Source organism: Cyanistes caeruleus, chromosome 31 (genome assembly GCF_971803275.1).
Source record: "Cyanistes caeruleus chromosome 31, bCyaCae1.hap1.1, whole genome shotgun sequence".
In the NCBI taxonomy this organism is placed as follows: Eukaryota; Metazoa; Chordata; class Aves; order Passeriformes; family Paridae; genus Cyanistes; species Cyanistes caeruleus.
In genome coordinates this window covers 2,397,130-2,418,230 of record NC_141731.1, presented here as the reverse complement: position 1 = coordinate 2,418,230, position 21,101 = coordinate 2,397,130, and the positions used below count along the sequence as shown (strand labels likewise).

Sequence of the window (21,101 nt, the reverse complement as noted above, 5' to 3'; positions counted from 1 at the left end):
CATTTTTAAGAATTTTGTGGAATTTTTTTGGAATTTTGTAAGATTCTGAGGAGACTTGAAGGATTTTGTGGGATCTTCTCAGATTGTGTGGAAATTTGTGGAGATTTTGTGGGGTGTTTCAGGAATTTGGTAGGGTTTTGAGAAGTTTTAGGGATTTTTGAGGGAGTTTTCTGCCATTTTGTGGGATTGTTCCTTAAATTTTGTGGGCTGTTTCTGGAATTACGTGGGGGTTTTGTGGAATTTTGAGGGATATTGAGGAGACAAGAAGAATTTTGAGTCAATTATCTTAGATTCTGTGGAACTTGGTAAAGATTTTGTGGGATATTTCAAATATTTGATATGGTTTTGAGAAGATTTAAGGATTTTTTTGTGACTTTTCTGCAATTTTGTGGGATTTGGCTGCAATTTTGTGGGATTTTTTCTGAATGTTATGGGATTTTTCTGGAATTTTGAGGGATGTTGATGAGACTTGAAGAATTTTGAAGGATATTTCTGGAATTGTGTGGAAATTGGAGGAGATTTTGTGGGATGTTTCTGGAATTTGGTGACATTTTTAAGAATTTTGTGGTATTTTTGTGGAATTTTGTGGAATTATGAGGAGACTTGAAGAATTTTGTGGGATTTTTCTTAGATTGTGTGGAAATTTGTGGAGATTTTGTGGGATGTTTCTGGAATCTGGTAGGGTTTTGAGAAGGTGTAGGGAATTTGGTGGGAGTTTTCTGCCATTTTATGGGGTTTTCCTTTAATTTTATGGGATATTGAGGAGATTTTGTGGGATGTTTCTGGAATTTGTTGACATTTTTAAGAATTTTTAAGAATTTTTGTGGAATTTTGTGGGGTATTGAGGAGACTTGAAGAATTTTGTGGAATTTTCTTAGATTGTGTGGAAATTTGATGGAGATTTTGTGGGATGTTTCTGGAATTTGGTCGAGTTTAGAGACTATTTAGGGAATTTGGTGGGAGTTTTCTGCCATTTAATGGGGTTTTCTTTTAATTTTGTGGGATATTGAGGAGATTTTGTGGGATGTTTCAGGAATTTGGTGACATTTTTAAGAATTTTGTGGAATTTTTTTGGAATTTTGTAAGATTCTGAGGAGACTTGAAGGATTTTGTGGGATCTTCTCAGATTGTGTGGAAATTTGTGGAGATTTTGTGGGATGTTTCAGGAATTTGGTAGGGTTTTGAGAAGTTTTAGGGATTTTTGAGGGAGTTTTCTGCCATTTTGTGGGATTGTTCCTTAAATTTTGTGGGCTGTTTCTGGAATTACGTGGGGGTTTTGTGGAATTTTGAGAGATATTGAGGAGACAAGAAGAATTTTGAGTCAATTATCTTAGATTCTGTGGAACTTGGTAAAGATTTTGTGGGATATTTCAAATATTTGATATGGTTTTGAGAAGATTTAAGGATTTTTTTGTGACTTTTCTGCAATTTTGTGGGATTTGGCTGCAATTTTGTGGGATTTTTTCTGAATGTTGTGGGATTTTTCTGGAATGTTGTGGGATATTGATGAGACTTGAAGAATTTTGAAGGATATTTCTGGAATTGTGTGGAAATTGGAGGAGATTTTGTGGGATGTTTCTGGAATTTGGTGACAAGTTTAAGAATTTTGTGGAATTTTTGTGGAATTTTGTGGAATTTATGAGGAGACTTGAAGAATTTTGTGGGATTTTTCTTAGATTGTGTGGAAATTTGTGGAGATTTTGTGGGATGTTTCTTGAATTTGCTCGTGTATAGAGACGATTTAGGGAATTTGGTGGAAGTTTATTGCCCTTTTTTTGGATTGTTCCTTAAATTTTGTGGGATATTTCTGGAATTACATGGGGGTTTTTTGGAATTTTGAGGGCTATTGATGAGACTTGAAGAATTTTGAAGGATATTTCTGGAATTTTGTGGGAATTGGAGGTGATTTTTTGGGATGTTTCTGGAATTTGGTGACATTTTTAAGAATTTTGTGGAATTTTTTTGGAATTTTGTGGGATTCTGAGGAGACTTGAAGAATTTTGTGGAATTTTCTTAGATTGTGTGGAAATTTGTGGAGATTTTGTGGGATGTTTCTGGAATCTGGTAGGGTTTTGAGAAGGTGTAGGGAATTTGGTGGGAGTTTTCTGCCATTTTATGGAATTTTTCTGGAGTGTTGTGGGATATTGATGAAAATTTAAGAATTTTGAAGGACATTTCTGGAATTGTGTGGAAATTGGTGGAGATTTTATGGGATGTTTCTGGAATTTGGTGACATTTTTAAGAATTTTGTGTAATTTTTCTGGAATGTTGTGGGATATTGATGAGACTTGAAGAATTTTGAAGGATATTTGTGGAATTGTGTGGAAATTGGAGGAGGTTTTGTAGGATGTTTCTGGAATTTGGTGGCAAGTTTAAGAATTCTGTGGAATTTTTGTGGAATTTTGTGGAATTATGAGGAGACTTGAAGAATTTTGTGGGATCTTTCTTAGATTGTGTGGAAATTTCTGGAGATTTTGTGGGATTTTTCTTGAATTTGTTCGTGTATAGAAACGATTTAGGGAATTTTGTGGAAGTTTATTGCCATTTTGTTGCATTGTTCCTTAAATTTTGTGGGATATTTCTGCAATTACATGGGGGTTTTGTGGAATTTTGAGGGATATTGATGAGACTTGAAGAATTTTAAAGGATATTTGTGGAATTTTGTGGGAATTGGAGGTGATTTTTTGGGATGTTTCTAGAATTTGGTGACAAGTTGAAGAATTCTGTGGAATTTTTTTGGAATTTTGTGGAATTATGAGGAGACTTGAAGAATTTTGTGGAATTTTCTTAGATTGTGTGGAAATTTGTGGAGATTTTGTGGGATGTTTCTGGAATCTGGTAGGGTTTTGAGAAGGTGTAGGGAATTTGCTGGGACTTTTCTGACATTTTATGGGGTTTTCTTTTAATTTTGTGGGATATTGAGAAGATTTTGTGGGATGTTTCAGGAATTTGTTGACATTTTTAAGAATTTTGTGGAATTTTTGTGGAATTTTGTAAGATTCTGAGGAGACTTGAAGAATTTTGTGGGATCTTCTCAGATTGTGTGGAAATTTGTGGAGATTTTGTGGGATGTTTCTGGAATTTGGTCGAGTTTAGAGACTATTTAGGGAATTTGGTGGGAGTTTTCTGCCATTTTATGGGGTTTTCTTTTAATTTTGTGGGATATTGAGGAGATTTTGTGGGATGTTTCAGGAATTTGGTGACATTTTTAAGAATTTTGTGGAATTTTTTTGGAATTTTGTAAGATTCTGAGGAGACTTGAAGGATTTTGTGGGATCTTCTCAGATTGTGTGGAAATTTGTGGAGATTTTGTGGGGTGTTTCAGGAATTTGGTAGGGTTTTGAGAAGTTTTAGGGATTTTTGAGGGAGTTTTCTGCCATTTTGTGGGATTGTTCCTTAAATTTTGTGGGCTGTTTCTGGAATTACGTGGGGGTTTTGTGGAATTTTGAGGGATATTGAGGAGACAAGAAGAATTTTGAGTCAATTATCTTAGATTCTGTGGAACTTGGTAAAGATTTTGTGGGATATTTCAAATATTTGATATGGTTTTGAGAAGATTTAAGGATTTTTTTGTGACTTTTCTGCAATTTTGTGGGATTTGGCTGCAATTTTGTGGGATTTTTTCTGAATGTTATGGGATTTTTCTGGAATTTTGAGGGATGTTGATGAGACTTGAAGAATTTTGAAGGATATTTCTGGAATTGTGTGGAAATTGGAGGAGATTTTGTGGGATGTTTCTGGAATTTGGTGACATTTTTAAGAATTTTGTGGTATTTTTGTGGAATTTTGTGGAATTATGAGGAGACTTGAAGAATTTTGTGGGATTTTTCTTAGATTGTGTGGAAATTTGTGGAGATTTTGTGGGATGTTTCTGGAATCTGGTAGGGTTTTGAGAAGGTGTAGGGAATTTGGTGGGAGTTTTCTGCCATTTTATGGGGTTTTCCTTTAATTTTATGGGATATTGAGGAGATTTTGTGGGATGTTTCTGGAATTTGTTGACATTTTTAAGAATTTTTAAGAATTTTTGTGGAATTTTGTGGGGTATTGAGGAGACTTGAAGAATTTTGTGGAATTTTCTTAGATTGTGTGGAAATTTGATGGAGATTTTGTGGGATGTTTCTGGAATTTGGTCGAGTTTAGAGACTATTTAGGGAATTTGGTGGGAGTTTTCTGCCATTTAATGGGGTTTTCTTTTAATTTTGTGGGATATTGAGGAGATTTTGTGGGATGTTTCAGGAATTTGGTGACATTTTTAAGAATTTTGTGGAATTTTTTTGGAATTTTGTAAGATTCTGAGGAGACTTGAAGGATTTTGTGGGATCTTCTCAGATTGTGTGGAAATTTGTGGAGATTTTGTGGGATGTTTCAGGAATTTGGTAGGGTTTTGAGAAGTTTTAGGGATTTTTGAGGGAGTTTTCTGCCATTTTGTGGGATTGTTCCTTAAATTTTGTGGGCTGTTTCTGGAATTACGTGGGGGTTTTGTGGAATTTTGAGAGATATTGAGGAGACAAGAAGAATTTTGAGTCAATTATCTTAGATTCTGTGGAACTTGGTAAAGATTTTGTGGGATATTTCAAATATTTGATATGGTTTTGAGAAGATTTAAGGATTTTTTTGTGACTTTTCTGCAATTTTGTGGGATTTGGCTGCAATTTTGTGGGATTTTTTCTGAATGTTGTGGGATTTTTCTGGAATGTTGTGGGATATTGATGAGACTTGAAGAATTTTGAAGGATATTTCTGGAATTGTGTGGAAATTGGAGGAGATTTTGTGGGATGTTTCTGGAATTTGGTGACAAGTTTAAGAATTTTGTGGAATTTTTGTGGAATTTTGTGGAATTTATGAGGAGACTTGAAGAATTTTTTTGCATTTTTCTTAGATTGTGTGGAAATTTGTGGAGATTTTGTGGGATGTTTCTTGAATTTGCTCGTGTATAGAGACGATTTAGGGAATTTGGTGGAAGTTTATTGCCATTTTTTTGGATTGTTCCTTAAATTTTGTGGGATATTTCTGGAATTACATGGGGTTTTTTTGGAATTTTGAGGGCTATTGATGAGACTTGAAGAATTTTGAAGGATATTTCTGGAATTTTGTGGGAATTGGAGGTGATTTTTTGGGATGTTTCTGGAATTTGGTGACATTTTTAAGAATTTTGTGGAATTTTTTTGGAATTTTGTGGGATTCTGAGGAGACTTGAAGAATTTTGTGGAATTTTCTTAGATTGTGTGGAAATTTGTGGAGATTTTGTGGGATGTTTCTGGAATCTGGTAGGGTTTTGAGAAGGTGTAGGGAATTTGGTGGGAGTTTTCTGCCATTTTATGGAATTTTTCTGGAGTGTTGTGGGATATTGATGAAAATTTAAGAATTTTGAAGGACATTTCTGGAATTGTGTGGAAATTGGTGGAGATTTTATGGGATGTTTCTGGAATTTGGTGACATTTTTAAGAATTTTGTGTAATTTTTCTGGAATGTTGTGGGATATTGATGAGACTTGAAGAATTTTGAAGGATATTTGTGGAATTGTGTGGAAATTGGAGGAGGTTTTGTAGGATGTTTCTGGAATTTGGTGGCAAGTTTAAGAATTCTGTGGAATTTTTGTGGAATTTTGTGGAATTATGAGGAGACTTGAAGAATTTTGTGGGATCTTTCTTAGATTGTGTGGAAATTTCTGGAGATTTTGTGGGATTTTTCTTGAATTTGTTCGTGTATAGAAACGATTTAGGGAATTTTGTGGAAGTTTATTGCCATTTTGTTGCATTGTTCCTTAAATTTTGTGGGATATTTCTGCAATTACATGGGGGTTTTGTGGAATTTTGAGGGATATTGATGAGACTTGAAGAATTTTAAAGGATATTTGTGGAATTTTGTGGGAATTGGAGGTGATTTTTTGGGATGTTTCTAGAATTTGGTGACAAGTTGAAGAATTCTGTGGAATTTTTTTGGAATTTTGTGGAATTATGAGGAGACTTGAAGAATTTTGTGGAATTTTCTTAGATTGTGTGGAAATTTGTGGAGATTTTGTGGGATGTTTCTGGAATCTGGTAGGGTTTTGAGAAGGTGTAGGGAATTTGCTGGGACTTTTCTGCCATTTTATGGGGTTTTCTTTTAATTTTGTGGGATATTGAGAAGATTTTGTGGGATGTTTCAGGAATTTGTTGACATTTTTAAGAATTTTGTGGAATTTTTGTGGAATTTTGTAAGATTCTGAGGAGACTTGAAGAATTTTGTGGGATCTTCTCAGATTGTGTGGAAATTTGTGGAGATTTTGTGGGATGTTTCTGGAATTTGGTCGAGTTTAGAGACTATTTAGGGAATTTGGTGGGAGTTTTCTGCCATTTTATGGGGTTTTCTTTTAATTTTGTGGGATATTGAGGAGATTTTGTGGGATGTTTCAGGAATTTGGTGACATTTTTAAGAATTTTGTGGAATTTTTTTGGAATTTTGTAAGATTCTGAGGAGACTTGAAGGATTTTGTGGGATCTTCTCAGATTGTGTGGAAATTTGTGGAGATTTTGTGGGGTGTTTCAGGAATTTGGTAGGGTTTTGAGAAGTTTTAGGGATTTTTGAGGGAGTTTTCTGCCATTTTGTGGGATTGTTCCTTAAATTTTGTGGGCTGTTTCTGGAATTACGTGGGGGTTTTGTGGAATTTTGAGGGATATTGAGGAGACAAGAAGAATTTTGAGTCAATTATCTTAGATTCTGTGGAACTTGGTAAAGATTTTGTGGGATATTTCAAATATTTGATATGTTTTTGAGAAGATTTAAGGAATTTTTTGTGACTTTTCGACAATTTTGTGGGATTTGGCTGCAATTTTGTGGGATTTTTTCTGAATGTTGTGGGATTTTTCTGGAATGTTGTGGGATATTGATGAGACTTGAAGAATTTTGAAGGATATTTCTGGAATTGTGTGGAAATTGGAGGAGATTTTGTGGGATGTTTCTGGAATTTGGTGACAAGTTTAAGAATTTTGTGGAATTTTTGTGGAATTTTGTGGAATTTATGAGGAGACTTGAAGAATTTTGTGGGATTTTTCTTAGATTGTGTGGAAATTTGTGGAGATTTTGTGGGATGTTTCTTGAATTTGCTCGTGTATAGAGACGATTTAGGGAATTTTGTGGAAGTTTATTGCCCTTTTTTTGGATTGTTCCTTAAATTTTGTGGGATATTTCTGGAATTACATGGGGGTTTTGTGGAATTTTGAGGGATATTGATGAGACTTGAAGAATTTTGAAGGACATTTTTGGAATTGTGTGGAAATTGGTGGTGATTTTATGGGATGTTTCTGGAATTTGGTAACATTTTTAAGAATTTTGTGGAATTTTTATGGCATTTTGTGGGGTATTGAGGAGACTTGAAGAATTTTGTGGAATTTTCTTAGATTGTGTGGAAATTTGTGGAGATATTGTGGGATGTTTCTTGAATTTGTTCGTGTATAGAGACGATTTGGGGAATTTTGTGGAAGTTTATTGCCATTTTGTTGGATTGTTCCTTAAATTTTGTGGGATATTTCTGGAATTACATGGGGGTTTTGTGGAATTTTGAGGGCTATTGATGAGACTTGAAGAATTTTAAGGGATATTTGTGGAATTTTGTGGGAATTGGAGGTGATTTTTTGGGATGTTTCTAGAATTTGGTGACATTTTTAAGAATTTTGTGGAATTTTTTTGGAATTTTGTGGGTTTCTGAGGAGACTTGAAGAATTTTGTGGAATTTTCTTAGATTGTGTGGAAATTTGTGGAGATTTTGTGGGATGTTTCTGGAATCTGGTAGGGTTTTGAGAAGGTGTAGGGAATTTGGTGAGAGTTTTTTGCCATTTTATGGGGTTTTCTTTTAATTTTGTGGGATATTGAGGAGATTTTGTGGGATGTTTCAGGAATTTGTTGACATTTTTAAGAATTCTGTGGAATTTTTGTGGAATTTTGTAAGATTCTGAGGAGACTTGAAGAATTTTGTGGGATTTTTCTTAGATTGTGTGGAAATTTGTCGAGATTTTGTGGGATGTTTCTTGAATTTGCTCGTGTATAGAGACGATTTAGGGAATTTTGTGGAAGTTTATTGCCATTTTTTTGGATTGTTCCTTAAATTTTGTGGGATATTTCTGGAATTACATGGGGGTTTTTTGGAATTTTGAGGGCTATTGATGAGACTTGAAGAATTTTGAAGGATATTTCTGGAATTTTGTGGGAATTGGAGGTGATTTTTTGGGATGTTTCTGGAATTTGGTGACATTTTTAAGAATTTTGTGGAATTTTTTTGGAATTTTGTGGGATTCTGAGGAGACTTGAAGAATTTTGTGGAATTTTCTTAGATTGTGTGGAAATTTGTGGAGATTTTGTGGGATGTTTCTGGAATCTGGTAGGGTTTTGAGAAGGTGTAGGGAATTTGGTGGGAGTTTTCTGCCATTTTATGGAATTTTTCTGGAGTGTTGTGGGATATTGATGAGAATTGAAGAATTTTGAAGGACATTTCTGGAATTGTGTGGAAATTGGTGGAGATTTTATGGGATGTTTCTGGAATTTGGTGACATTTTTAAGAATTTTGTGTAATTTTTCTGGAATATTGTGGGATATTGATGAGACTTGAAGAATTTTGAAGGATATTTGTGGAATTGTGTGGAAATTGGAGGAGGTTTTGTGGGATGTTTCTGGAATTTGGTGACAAGTTTAAGAATTCTGTGGAATTTTTGTGGAATTTTGTGGAATTATGAGGAGACTTGAAGAATTTTGTGGGATCTTTCTTAGATTGTGTGGAAATTTCTGGAGATTTTGTGGGATGTTTCTTGAATTTGTTCATGTATAGACACGATTTAGGGAATTTTGTGGAAGTTTATTGCCATTTTGTTGGATTGTTCCTTAAATTTTGTGGGATATTTCTGGAATTACATGGGGGTTTTGTGGAATTTTGAGGGCTATTGATGAGACTTGAAGAATTTTGAAGGATATTTGTGGAATTTTGTGGGAATTGGAGGTGATTTTTTGGGATGTTTCTGGAATTTGGTGACATTTTTAAGAATTTTGTGGAATTTTTTTGGAATTTTGTGGGTTTCTGAGGAGACTTGAAGAATTTTGTGGAATTTTCTTAGATTGTGTGGAAATTTGTGGAGATTTTGTGGGATGTTTCTGGAATCTGGTAAAGTTTTGAGAAGGTGTAGGGAATTTGCTGGGAGTTTTCTGCCATTTTATGGGGTTTTCTTTTAATTTTGTGGGATATTGAGGAGATTTTGTGGGATGTTTCAGGAATTTGGTGACATTTTTAAGAATTTTGTGGAATTTTTGTGGAATTTTGTAAGATTCTGAGGAGACTTGAAGAATTTTGTGGGATCTTCTCAGATTGTGTGGAAATTTGTGGAGATTTTGTGGGGTGTTTCAGGAATTTGGTAGGGTTTTGAGAAATTTTAGGGATTTTTGAGGGAGTTTTCTGCCATTTTGTGGGATTGTTCCTTAAATTTTTTGGGCTGTTTCTGGAATTACGTGTGGGATTTGTGGAATTTTGAGAGATATTGAGGAGACAAGAAGAATTTTGAGTCAATTATCTTAGATTCTTTGGAACTTGGTAAAGATTTTGTGGGATATTTCAAATATTTGATATGGTTTTGAGAAGATTTAAGGAATTTTTTGTGACTTTTCTACAATTTTGTGGGATTTGGCTGCAATTTTGTGGGATTTTTTCTGAATGTTGTGGGATTTTTCTGGAATGTTGTGGGATATTGATGAGACTTGAAGAATTTTGAAGGATATTTCTGGAATTGTGTGGAAATTGGAGGAGATTTTGTGGGATTTTTCTTGAATTTGTTCGTGTATAGAGACGATTTAGGGAATTTTGTGGAAGTTTATTGCCATTTTTTTGGATTGTTCCTTAAATTTTGTGGGATATTTCTGGAATTACATGGGGGTTTTGTGGAATTTTGAGGGATATTGATGAGGCTTGAAGAATTTTGAAGGATATTTGTGGAATTTTGTGGGAATTGGAGGTGATTTTTTGGGATGTTTCTGGAATTTGGTGACATTTTTAAGAATTTTGTGGAATTTTTTTGGAATTTTGTGGGATTCTGAGGAGACTTGAAGAATTTTGTGGGATTTTTCTTAGATTGTGTGGAAATTTGTGGAGATTTTGTGGGATGTTTCTGGAATCTGGTAGGGTTTTGAGAAGGTGTAGGGAATTTGCTGGGAGTTTTCTGCCATTTTATGGGGTTTTTCTGGAGTGTTGTGGGATATTGATGAGAATTGAAGAATTTTGAAGGACATTTCTGGAATTGTGTGGAAATTGGTGGAGATTTTATGGGATGTTTCTGGAATTTGGTGACAATTTTAAGAATTTTGTGGAATTTTTATGTAATTTTGTGGGGTATTGAGGAGACTTGAAGAATTTTGTGGAATTTTCTTAGATTGTGTGGAAATTTGTGGAGATTTTGTGGGATGTTTCTGGAATTTGGTCGAGTTTAGAGACTATTTAGGGAATTTGGTGGGAGTTTTCTGCCATTTTATGGGGTTTTCTTTTAATTTTGTGGGATATTGAGGAGATTTTGTGGGATGTTTCTGGAATTTGGTGACATTTTTAAGAATTTTGTGGAATTTTTGTGGAATTTTGAGGGATTCTGAGGAGACTTGAAGAATTTTGTGGGATTTTTCTTAGATTGTGTGGTAATTTGTGGAGATTTTGTGGGATGTTTCAGGAATTTGGTAGGGTTTTGAGACGTTTTAGGGAATTTTGTGGGAGTTTTCTGCCATTTTGTGGGATTGTTCCTTAAATTTTGTGGGCTGTTTCTGGAATTACGTGGGGGTTTTGTGGAATTTTGAGGGATATTGAGGAGACAAGAAGAATTTTGAGTCAATTATCTTAGATTCTGTGGAACTTGGTAAAGATTTTGTGGGCTATTTCAAATATTTGATATGGTTTTGAGAAGATTTAAGGATTTTTTTGTGACTGTTCTGCAATTTTGTGGGATTTGGCTGCAATTTTGTGGGATTTTTTCTGAATGTTTTGGGATTTTTCTGGAATGTTGTGGGATATTGATGAGACTTGAAGAATTTTGAAGGATATTTCTGGAATTGTGTGGAAATTGGAGGAGATTTTTGTGGGATGTTTCTGGAATTTGGTAGAGTTTTGAGAAGTTTTAGGGAATTTTGTGGGAGTTTTCTGCCATTTTGTGGCATTTTTCTGCAATTTTGTGGGATTTTTTCGGAATGTTGTGGGATATTGATGAGACGTGAAGAATTTGGAAGGATATTTTTGAAATTGTGTGGATATTGGAGGAGATTTGTTGCCGCCTGTTAGTTTACCTTCATTAAGTATGTTTGTTCACCTTCTTTGAGTTTAGAGTTGGTTTGTCCCAGTTACTCCCCCACTATCCCGATATAGTTGTTCCCAGTTGCCTGTCATTGTAAACCTCTCCCCTCTTTTCAGATTGTTCGCCATCCATCACTTTGGTCCTACCCCCAAGCCTTATCAATCTATGTACACCACGCCTTTTGTTCTGGTTCCTTCCCTGCTCATCATCCCTTACTCGATGCCCTATTGGTTGTATGGCTATCCTCCCTCCCCCAAGTCCCTACCATTGGATTTGTGTATTGTAACCCCTTCCCACAACACCTCCCCTGCTGCCATATTATTGGTTGTTGTATGAGCCGCCCACGGGCTTTAAAACCTGGCGCACAGAGGTGCCCAGGGTCTCGGCTCGGACTTTCTCCTCGAGATCCCAGCCCTGTCCCTCATCGCCTTCTCCCTGCGCCTGCTGGAATAAACTTGTTCCTGGGAAATTGGAGAACTCCGAGCACTCTCTCTCCCTTTACTGCACCTCGTGTCGCCCTGCATACTATAGAGCCCGAGCCCAAAGGAGCTCTAGAGGTTCCAGGTCGAGCCACACAGTGCTCACCTGGTTCCCCACTCCTGCCGCTGACGCTTGGCACGAGCTAGCCGGGGCGTGAAGGGCCGAGCGGGCAGCGATAGCTGGCGACCAACGTGGGGCCTCTCGCGAGGCGTAGAGACCCCCGGAGAGGTTGGTGGACCTATTTCACAAAGACCGTGAGCGGCAGCTGCTCTGGTAGTAGCAGACTCGTTTTTGCCGAGTTGTGCTCCCAGAGGTCAAGGCGGCAGCCGTCAGACGTGCAGACGGTCGCCTCGGGAGGTGTGGACGTCGCCTGCAACAACTGTCCGGACTTGGGTGAGTGGTTCCTGTGTGTGGGAAAAGGGGGCGCCCAGTGTGTGAAAACTCCCTCAGGGGGAGTGTGTGTGTAGCCCGGTCTGGACCCGTATTTTTATTTTAGTTGATTTGTTGTTTGGTTGCAGGGGGCGGTGGGATTGTTTTGCCAGGGTTGACAAGATGGGAGCACGTCTTTCGGCGCAGCAAAAGAGAGTTTTTTACCAAGTTGTGGGCACCCTTGAGGGGGGGAATAAGAAGTTTTCTCGTGGGAGGGTAAAGAGGTTTGTGAGATGGCTGTTCCTGGATTTCCCAAATGTAACCCCAGACAAAGCAAATTCTGTAGAATTCTGGAATGTGGTTGGGTCCAAATTAACGGAAATAGTTAATGGAGGTGATAATTCAGTTGAAAAATTTGTAACATTATTTATTTTAATTCAGTCTGCTGTAATAGAGGAAAAGAAAATGCAGAAGCAGCCGCCACACAATTCCCCAGTTTCCCCAGTTTCCCTATCCCCATGTACCTCTCCCCCTGATCCTGAGTTGAGGGAGACCTGCAGAGCGACCTGCAGGGCAAGTTGTCCTGTTCAGGGATCCCCCAAGGGTAACAGGATCCCTGGCTCCCCACGTCTCTCCCAGAACCCTTGCCCTGGCAGCCCTGGCCAAGCTGCCAGAGTGTCTTCCCATTCCCCAGTTTCCCCAGTTATCAGCCCTCAGTTAAATGCTTCCCAGGTTACAAGTCCCCAGTTTTTACCCTCAGACCCCCATGCCTCAGTTTCCCCCAGTCTCCAAGGCTCCTCCATGTTCCCCGATTCCTCTTCTAACCCCCGTGCCTCAGTTTCCCCCAGTTTCCAATGCTCCCCTATATTCTCTGACCCGTCTCCTAACCCTAAAAATGGCCTCCAAGGGGCACAAGATGGCGGGGACCGCATGGTCGGACCCCCCCCTTGTGCTCCTTCTTCCAAGAACCCCTTTCTTCCCTCAATGACCAACCCCTTCCTCCCTAGCCCCTCCCTTCCATCCTACCTTGACTCCTCCCACTTCCCCTTGGGTGGTTCCTCCTCCTCTGGGGCGTGTCTCCAAAGTGTGACCTCCCAAAACCCCACCCCTTCCGGCCGCTGCTCCTCCCTTCAGCCCTCCTCCTCAGTCGGTCCTCCAGCCCCGCCTCTTCCAGCTTCTGGTTCCCACGCCCCTCCTTCCGGTTCCCACGCCCCTCCTTCTGGTTCCCACGCCCCTCCTCCTGGTTCCCACGTCCCTCCTCCTGGTTCCCACGTCCCTCCTCCCAGCTCCCACACTGTCCCATCCAGTTCCCACGCTTCGGGGACAGGAAGTGACAGGCCTGAAGGCCAGAACCCGGAACAGGTAGTGATTCCCTTTGCCGCACCGGTCAGTTTTAGAGGAAGGGGAGGGAGGTACCGAGAATGGGAACCCTTCTCCTTCCAGACAAAGAGGGAGCTGTGCAAAGCCCAGAAAGAGTTCGGCAGGAGAAGTGAATACTTTAAGGGTTTATTAAAAGCCACCTTCTCCGCGAACGAGATGGTCCCCCACGACTTAAAAGAGTTGTTTGCCTGCCTCCTTTCCCCAGCTGATTATAGGCTGTGGAAACAGAGGTGGAAGAAGTCGTTAGAGGCCATCCTTCCTGAGCTGTTGCGCAGCGAGGAGTCCGCGGTTGACGCGGACGAAAACCCCCTCTCGATAGATCACTTGTGCGGTGAAGGGAATTGGGGGAAGCCGGAAGAACAGGCAAGGGTTTTACCACGGCCTGTCTTAGCTAAGATCACGGAGGCTGCAGAGAAGGTATTTAACATCCTGCCAGGGGGGGAACCCCTGACCAACTTCTCAAATATTAAACAGTTCCCCGATGAGCCATTTACCGTGTTTATTAACCGTTTACAGGAGCAAATAGAAAGACAAGTTGATAAACCTGAGCTACAAGAGCAGCTTGTCTTAGAAATGGCTAAGGCAAACTGTAATGACATCTGCAAACAGGTTATATTTAGTTTGCCCATGTATCCACCGCCAACCTTGGACGTCCTCATTGATGCATGTGAGAAGAAAGTTCCGTTAGTGGGGGCGTCCAGGGTACCACCACCACCACAGGCGGCCAGGAGAACTCCAACAGCGGCAGTGACTCAACACCCGTCGGGCCAGTTCATCCTTCCACCAGCAAGAACTACTCAGTGTTTCCGATGTGGACAACTGGGTCACATGGCGAGGGACTGTCCCACCGCCCACCCATGCCAGGGGCTCGTGGGAAATGGATCTGGGGGGAGAGTACTGGAGGGAACAACTAATAAAAAACAAAAAAACTGAGAGCGCGGCGCGAACCTGCCCCGCGTGATGCAAAAAATGGGGCAGGTATTGCGGAGGTGGGGGGAAAGAAACATCGGACGTGGCAAATTTACCGGACGCGACACCTCATCACCGTCAAGGACATCCTCTTCCAGTCCCAGCACTGGACGGTGGTAGCTGTGGACCCACTGGAGGAGAACCAGCCAGGGAATGGACACGACTGTAAGTTTATCGCCATCGGGGACACCAGACACACACCCCCAGAGATTGAGATCTCCCCGATCACCTTCCCGGGTGGTCCGGAAGATCTCATCCTCTTAGCGCGCTGCATTCACCCACCATATTTTCTCCCAAAAGGGCAAATCATAGCTCAGTACATTCCTGTCCCAGAGGGAGTCCCGGTAGACGACCACGCACCAGGCGTCTACTGGGCAGAGGTGGTGGGTGAAAATAAACCCATCATCGACTGCAGCATCAAGCAGGGTGCGGAATCTGTCAACTTGAGGGGTCTGCTTGATACAGGGGCAGATGTGACAATCATCCCCCAAAGGAGATGGCCATCACATTGGGAGTTGCAACCCGTGGCGGGGAAGGTTCAGGGTATAGGGGGTACTCAATTGGCGCAGGTATCTAAGAGCATAGTACAAATTAAGGGACCGGATGGGCAATTGGCAAATTTACGCCCATTTGTTGCGGATTTTCAGGTTCCCTTGTGGGGGAGGGACCTTATGTCACAATGGGGGGTAAAGATTGAAATCCCGAAAACCCCTCGGGATTTTTAATAGCGGCCACTGTAGAGCGCCCCTTCCAGAAGCTCGATTGGACCACTGATGAAGCAATCTGGATTGATCAGTGGCCGCTTCGAAAAGACAAATTAAGGGCGCTCAACGAGCTCGTGGAGGAGCAGTTGTATAAGGGTAACATAGTAGAAACTACCAGCCCTTGGAATTCCCCGGTGTTTGTTATCCAAAAGCCGGGGAAAGACAAGTGGCGACTCCTCCACGACCTTTGTGCCATCAACAAAATCATTGTTGACATGGGGCCCCTTCAACCAGGGATGCCTACCCCGACTATGCTCCCCCAAAATTGGAATCTGGCCATAATCGACATCAAGGACTGTTTCTTTCAAATTCCCCTACATCCTGACGACGCCCCACGGTTTGCCTTCTCGGTGCCAACCCTCAACCGAGAAGCCCCAATGAGGAGGTTCCACTGGCGGGTTTTGCCACAAGGCATGAAGAATTCACCCACCATCTGCCAGTGGTACGTCTCCTCGTTGCTGTCTCCTGTGCGCAAAGAGATGGGGGAGGTCATCATCCATCACTACATGGATGATGTCCTAGTGTGCGCCCCCCATGACGATCTACTTACCCGATCACTTGACCGAGTGGTTAAGGTTTTAACATCTGCAGGCTTTCAACTCCAGGAGGATAAAGTTCAATGGATGCCACCCTGGAAGTATTTGGGTCTGCGGATTGCTGAGAGGACTGTTGTGCCTCAAAAATTGGCAATAAACAGCAATCCGAAAACCTTAGCGGACCTTCACTCGCTGTGTGGGACCTTAAACTGGGTCAGGCCTTGGCTGGGCCTTTCCACGGAAGACCTAGCCCCCCTCTTCACACTTTTGAAGGGGGAGAAGGAGCTGAGTTCTCCCAGGACTCTGACCCCAGAGGCGAGGAAAACCCTAGAGAAAGTGGAGGATGCGCTTGTCGAAAGGCAAGCACATCGGTACGAACCGACCCTGCCTTTTGAATTCATCATACTCGGGAGAATGCCACACCTCAGTGGGCTGATTTTTCAGTGGGACCAGGGCTCTAAGGATCCCCTCTTAATCATAGAGTGGGTTTTCTTGAGCCATCAAAGGTCCAAAAGTATCACCCGGCCACAGGAGCTGATGGCTCAGCTCATCAGGAGAGCTCGAGCTCGGCTTCAGGAGATGGCTGGGTGTGATTTTGCATGCGTTCGAGTACCAGTCAGCTTGTCTCGGGACAAAGCGTCTCCAGATAGGCTCACAAAAGAAATGTTTAATCAACTACTTTGGGAGAATGAGACACTCCAGATTGCTTTAGATAGTTTTGAAGGCCAAGTTTCGGTCCATGCCCCTGCCCACAAATTTTTCAATTCTAAATTTGAACCGATTCCAAAAGAAATGCGGAGCAGAAAGCCCCTCAAAGCTTTGACTGTGTTCACAGATGCATCTGGGGCATCTCACAAGTCTGTAGTGACTTGGCGAGATCCCGAAACTCAGCAGTGGGAAGCAGATATTCAATATGTGGAAGGGTCTCCACAAGTTGCTGAGTTGGATGCAGTCGTCAGAGCCTTTGAGAAGTTTCCTGAACCTTTCAATTTAATCACTGATTCGGCCTATGTTGCAGGGGTAGTTGCCAGAGCAGAGCACGCTGCTCTGAAGGAGGTCTCAAACCCGAAATTGTTTGAGTTGCTTTCTAAGCTAATATATCCTGTTTCCCACAGAAAGCAACCATTTTTTGTAATGCATGTAAGGTCACATACGAATCTCCCTGGCCCGGTAGCCGAGGGAAACCAGGTAGCTGATTCCCTCGCTGCCCCTGTTTCCATGGCTCAGCTCCCAGATCTGTTCCAACAAGCTAAGCTGAGCCATCAGATGTTCCATCAAAATGTGCCTGGTCTGGTCCGCCAATTCCACCTGCGGCGAGATCAGGCCAGAGCCATTGTGGCCACATGCCCACATTGCCAGACTACCGCAATGCCCTCTCTGGGGTCAGGGGTGAACCCTCGAGGCCTAGGGAGTTGTGAGGTGTGGCAAATGGATGTGACCCATATTTCTGAATTCGGCAGGTTAAAGTTCGTGCACGTTTCGGTAGACACTTTCTCGGGAGCAGTCTTTGCTTCTGCCCACGCGGGGGAGAAAGCCGAGCATGTCTGTAAACACCTCATGAAAGCTTTCTCTGTGTTGGGGGTCCCCAAGGAGTTAAAAACGGATAATGGCCCAGCATATGCCTCCAGGAAACTGGAGGAATTCCTGCAGAGTTGGGGAGTGACACATAAGAGAGGCATCCCACACTCCCCCACCGGCCAAGCGATCGTGGAGCGAGCCCACCAATCGCTCAAGCGCGTCCTCAAACGTCAGTGGGATTCCATGAAAGGTTGTGCCCCTCAGGACAGACTATCAAAGGCACTGTTCACCATCAATTTTCTAAACTGCAGTGATAGTAATCCCAACCCTCCGGTGACCCAGCACTTTGACTCCACCAGCAACTACCAGCTGCAGCACCGCCCTCCAGTGCTGGTTCGGGACCCAGAGACCCAAAAAATCCTGGGTCCATGCGATCTAGTGACCTGGGGGCGAGGATACGCATGTGTTTCCTCGCCCCAGGGACTAAGGTGGATCCCACAAAAGTGGGTGAAACCTTATATCCCAAAACATCCCTCCAGGCCACCGGACGATCAAGAAGATGTCTGTGCAGGCCAAATCCGTAACCCCCAGGAGTAATGAGGAGGAGGAAAACCTCGAGCCCCCTTTTCCCTCTATTGATTTTTTGATATCCCTTTATGTTCAGTGAAGTATCTGTTTTCTTTGTTTTCAGAAAGAGCCATCAGAAAGATGACCACCCCGATTGTTGCGCCAACCACTGCGCTCCTGATGATGCTGGTGACCCAGATCAACATGTGGATCGTGCCCCAACCCAAACAAAATGTTTGGGTCATGATGGCAAAGTCCCTCCAACGGGATGAGCTATGCTTATCCACAGGAGCAGCGGGAAATCCGATGACCACTTGCCTGGTGGGGATCCCGTTAAAGCCTGATGAGTACCCGGATTCCCTGTTGGGTTTGTTCAAAGAAGCTAATAAAGGGAGGCCAGCTCAGCGAGTGGCCCGCTCTGCACCCACTTACAAGATAAAGAGGCCTGTCCAGAACCCCCTCCTACTGTGGAGAGACTGGCTGGCCTTCTTGGAACGGGCAACCGCTGAGCCCCAGGAATTTGATTTGTTAAACTCCTCCCCCGCACCCTATTGTATCCATTTCCGTTACTACCCCTCAGATCCTACTCTTTATTCTAATTTAATGCAGGACAACAAACAGTTTCAAGCAGCCTCCTGGTGCAAGAACATCGCCCATGTTAAGATGCCCTCCACCCTCAGTTCCTACCCTCTTAAGTTGCCTAAGGGCATATTTTTAGTTTGTGGGGACCGAGCGTGGGCTGGCATCCCCTCTCGCCTTCTCGGAGGGCCGTGCACTTTAGGCCGGTTGTCTTTGTTTGCGCCCAATACATCTCAAATTGAAAATTGGGAACGAAAGAATAATTCGGTCATTAAGAAGCACAGTCTCGAAGATCTTGACCCTGATTGCGACTCTGAAATTTTTCATTGGAATAAACCAAAACGAGTTGCTGTGTCAGTATTTCTGCCATGGTTGGCTGCGGCACAAGCCCTCGGAGAATTAGGCCAATTAGAGTGTTGGGTGGTCAAGCAAGCCAATTTAACGTCAACCGCGCTGAGCGACCTCCTCGAAGACGAGGAGATAACCAGGCGAGCAACGCTACAAAATCGCGCTGCTATTGATTTCCTACTGCTCCTCCATAATCATGATTGTAAAGAATTTGAGGGACTTTGCTGCATGAATCTGACCACCAGGAGCACAGACATCAAGAAAACCATCACAGAAATGAAGGGCATGATCCACCAAATACGCCAAGAGACTAATGACTGGGTCACCAGTCTTTTTTCGGGATGGGGGGTCTCCGGATGGCTCTCGTCCATTTTAAAGACTGTTTTATGGATTGTTTTCGTCGTTTTCATCGTTTTAATAGCGTTTGCAGTTTTAAGAAGATGTTTAGTTCAATCAGTTTTACATCTTGTATCCCCCTCCCCTCAAGTCAATTTTGTTAGCGTTCCTTCTCCTCCCTCTTCACCTCCTCCTTCTCCCATACCCCAGGACTGGTTTGTTGAACCCTCTGCACCTCCTGCCGATGCAACATCCTCTTTCTAAAAAAGAAAGGGGGAGATGTTGCCGCCTGTTAGTTTACCTTCATTAAGTATGTTTGTTCACCTTCGTTGAGTTTAGAGTTGGTTTGCCCCAGTTACTCCCCACTATCCCGATATGGTTTGTTCCCAGTTGCCTGTCATTGTAAACCTCTCCCCTCTTTCCAGATTGTTCCCCATCCATCACTTTGGTCCTACCCCCAAGCCCTATCAGTCTATGTACACCACACCTTTTGTTCTGGTTCCTTCCCTGCTCATCACCCCTTACTCGATGCCCTATTGGTTGTATAGCTATCCTCCCTCCCCCAAGTCCCTACCATTGGATTTGTGTATTGTAACCCCTTCCCACAACACCTCCCCTGCTGCCATATTATTGGTTGTTGTATGAGCCGCCCACGGGCTTTAAAACCTGGCGCACAGAGGTGCCCAGGGTCTCGGCTCGGACTTTCTCCTCGAGATCCCAGCCCTGTCCCTCATCGCCTTCTCCCTGCGCCTGCTGGAATAAACTTGTTCCTGGGAAATTGGAGGACTCCGAGCACTCTCTCTCCCTTTACTGCACCTCGTGTCACCCTGCATACTATAGAGCCCGAGCCCAAAGGAGCTCTAGAGGTTCCAGGTCGAGCCACACAGTGCTCACCTGGTTCCCCACTCCTGCCGCTGACGCTTGGCACGAGCTAGCCGGGGCGTGAAGGGCCGAGCGGGCAGCGACACAGCAATCCTGAGATATTCAGAATTCATGCTTTTACGTCTGAGCCTGATTCCCAGCAGGCTGGGGCTGGGTGGAGCAGGGTATGCTGAGGGGACCATGACTCCAGTGCTGTTTGGGAATTCCTGTTCAACCCTGCCAGCCTGGCCTGAAGCTGCACACCCCAGTCCTCACATGCTGAAATGAATCAAAATTGTTTAGTCTGCTTGAGTAACCAGCATTCCTGGGGTCAAATAAAAATTCTCTGTGAAGCAGATGGAGCAGTTCAACCCTAATTGCCCAGCTTGCTTCAGGTTTCCACAGCTCACTTTTCTGTGCAACATCAGCTTTTGAAAAGTCAGAAAGAGAAAAGAAATAAAAAGATAAAAACTAGATTAATAAAAAATCAGCACACTGAAATAACACAATTTTATTCCTGAAAAGTTTATTAAGGATCTGCTGGAGCTTCAGCTGTTTTTCTAGTTAGTCCTACAGAGGATGTGTCCAGTCCCTAACTACGTTAATCTCCTGAAAGAGTGACACAGGGTTTTTCCTGTTTTTAGGACCTGGAAGACTTTGAGGTTTATAAATATATGGGGGAGTAATTGCAAGGCACTGTACTGTATTTATATTGGTCTTTTAATAAGTCATAAAATTACAGATGGACCATGATAGGAAAATAACTTGCTGCAGGAAAAATTCCTCAGGATACCTGCTTATTCCCAGTATCTACTGCTGTCATTTAGCAGGGGAAGACGGACAACAAGCCATGTCTGAATAACAACATGCTAATGTGCTCTCTTCCTGAGTCTGCTCTGAAAAGCTCTGTGATTGATAAAGATGAAGGAATTTGAAGAGTTATTTTGGTTATTTCAGAGAAAGTTTAAAATGGAGAAAGGATTGGGGTGACTAGGAGGCTGTCATTAGCTATCACTTTCAGTGCTGTGTATTGTAGCAAAAATGTGCCCTTTTGGTGTTCTGCTGGTGTTTAGATTTTCTGAGTCCCTCAGCTGTGAGTTGGGTTT

General features: G+C 42.3%; 2 protein-coding genes across 2 annotated transcripts; both read left to right on the top strand.

The window, feature by feature from the left end:
* The first annotated feature begins 13,053 nt into the window (after positions 1-13,053).
* Positions 13,054-14,450, top strand: LOC111942207 (endogenous retrovirus group K member 5 Gag polyprotein-like). Its single transcript, XM_086866486.1, has 2 exons — positions 13,054-13,070; positions 13,424-14,450. The coding sequence occupies exons 1-2, from the start codon at positions 13,054-13,056 to the stop codon at positions 14,448-14,450; spliced, it is 1,044 nt and encodes a 347-aa protein (XP_086722612.1).
* Positions 14,451-17,922: 3,472 nt separating this feature from the next.
* On the top strand, positions 17,923-19,398 carry LOC147648706 (uncharacterized). The gene has a single exon (XM_086866485.1). It carries the CDS (start codon positions 18,013-18,015, stop codon positions 19,396-19,398), a length of 1,386 nt encoding a protein of 461 aa, XP_086722611.1. The 5' UTR covers positions 17,923-18,012.
* The last annotated feature ends 1,703 nt before the right edge of the window (positions 19,399-21,101 follow it).

What these genes read in the sequence shown, in the direction of transcription:
- LOC147648706 (XM_086866485.1), top strand. Translation starts at nt 18,013, where the DNA reads ATGACCACCCCGATTGTTGCGCCAACCACTGCGCTCCTGATGATGCTG.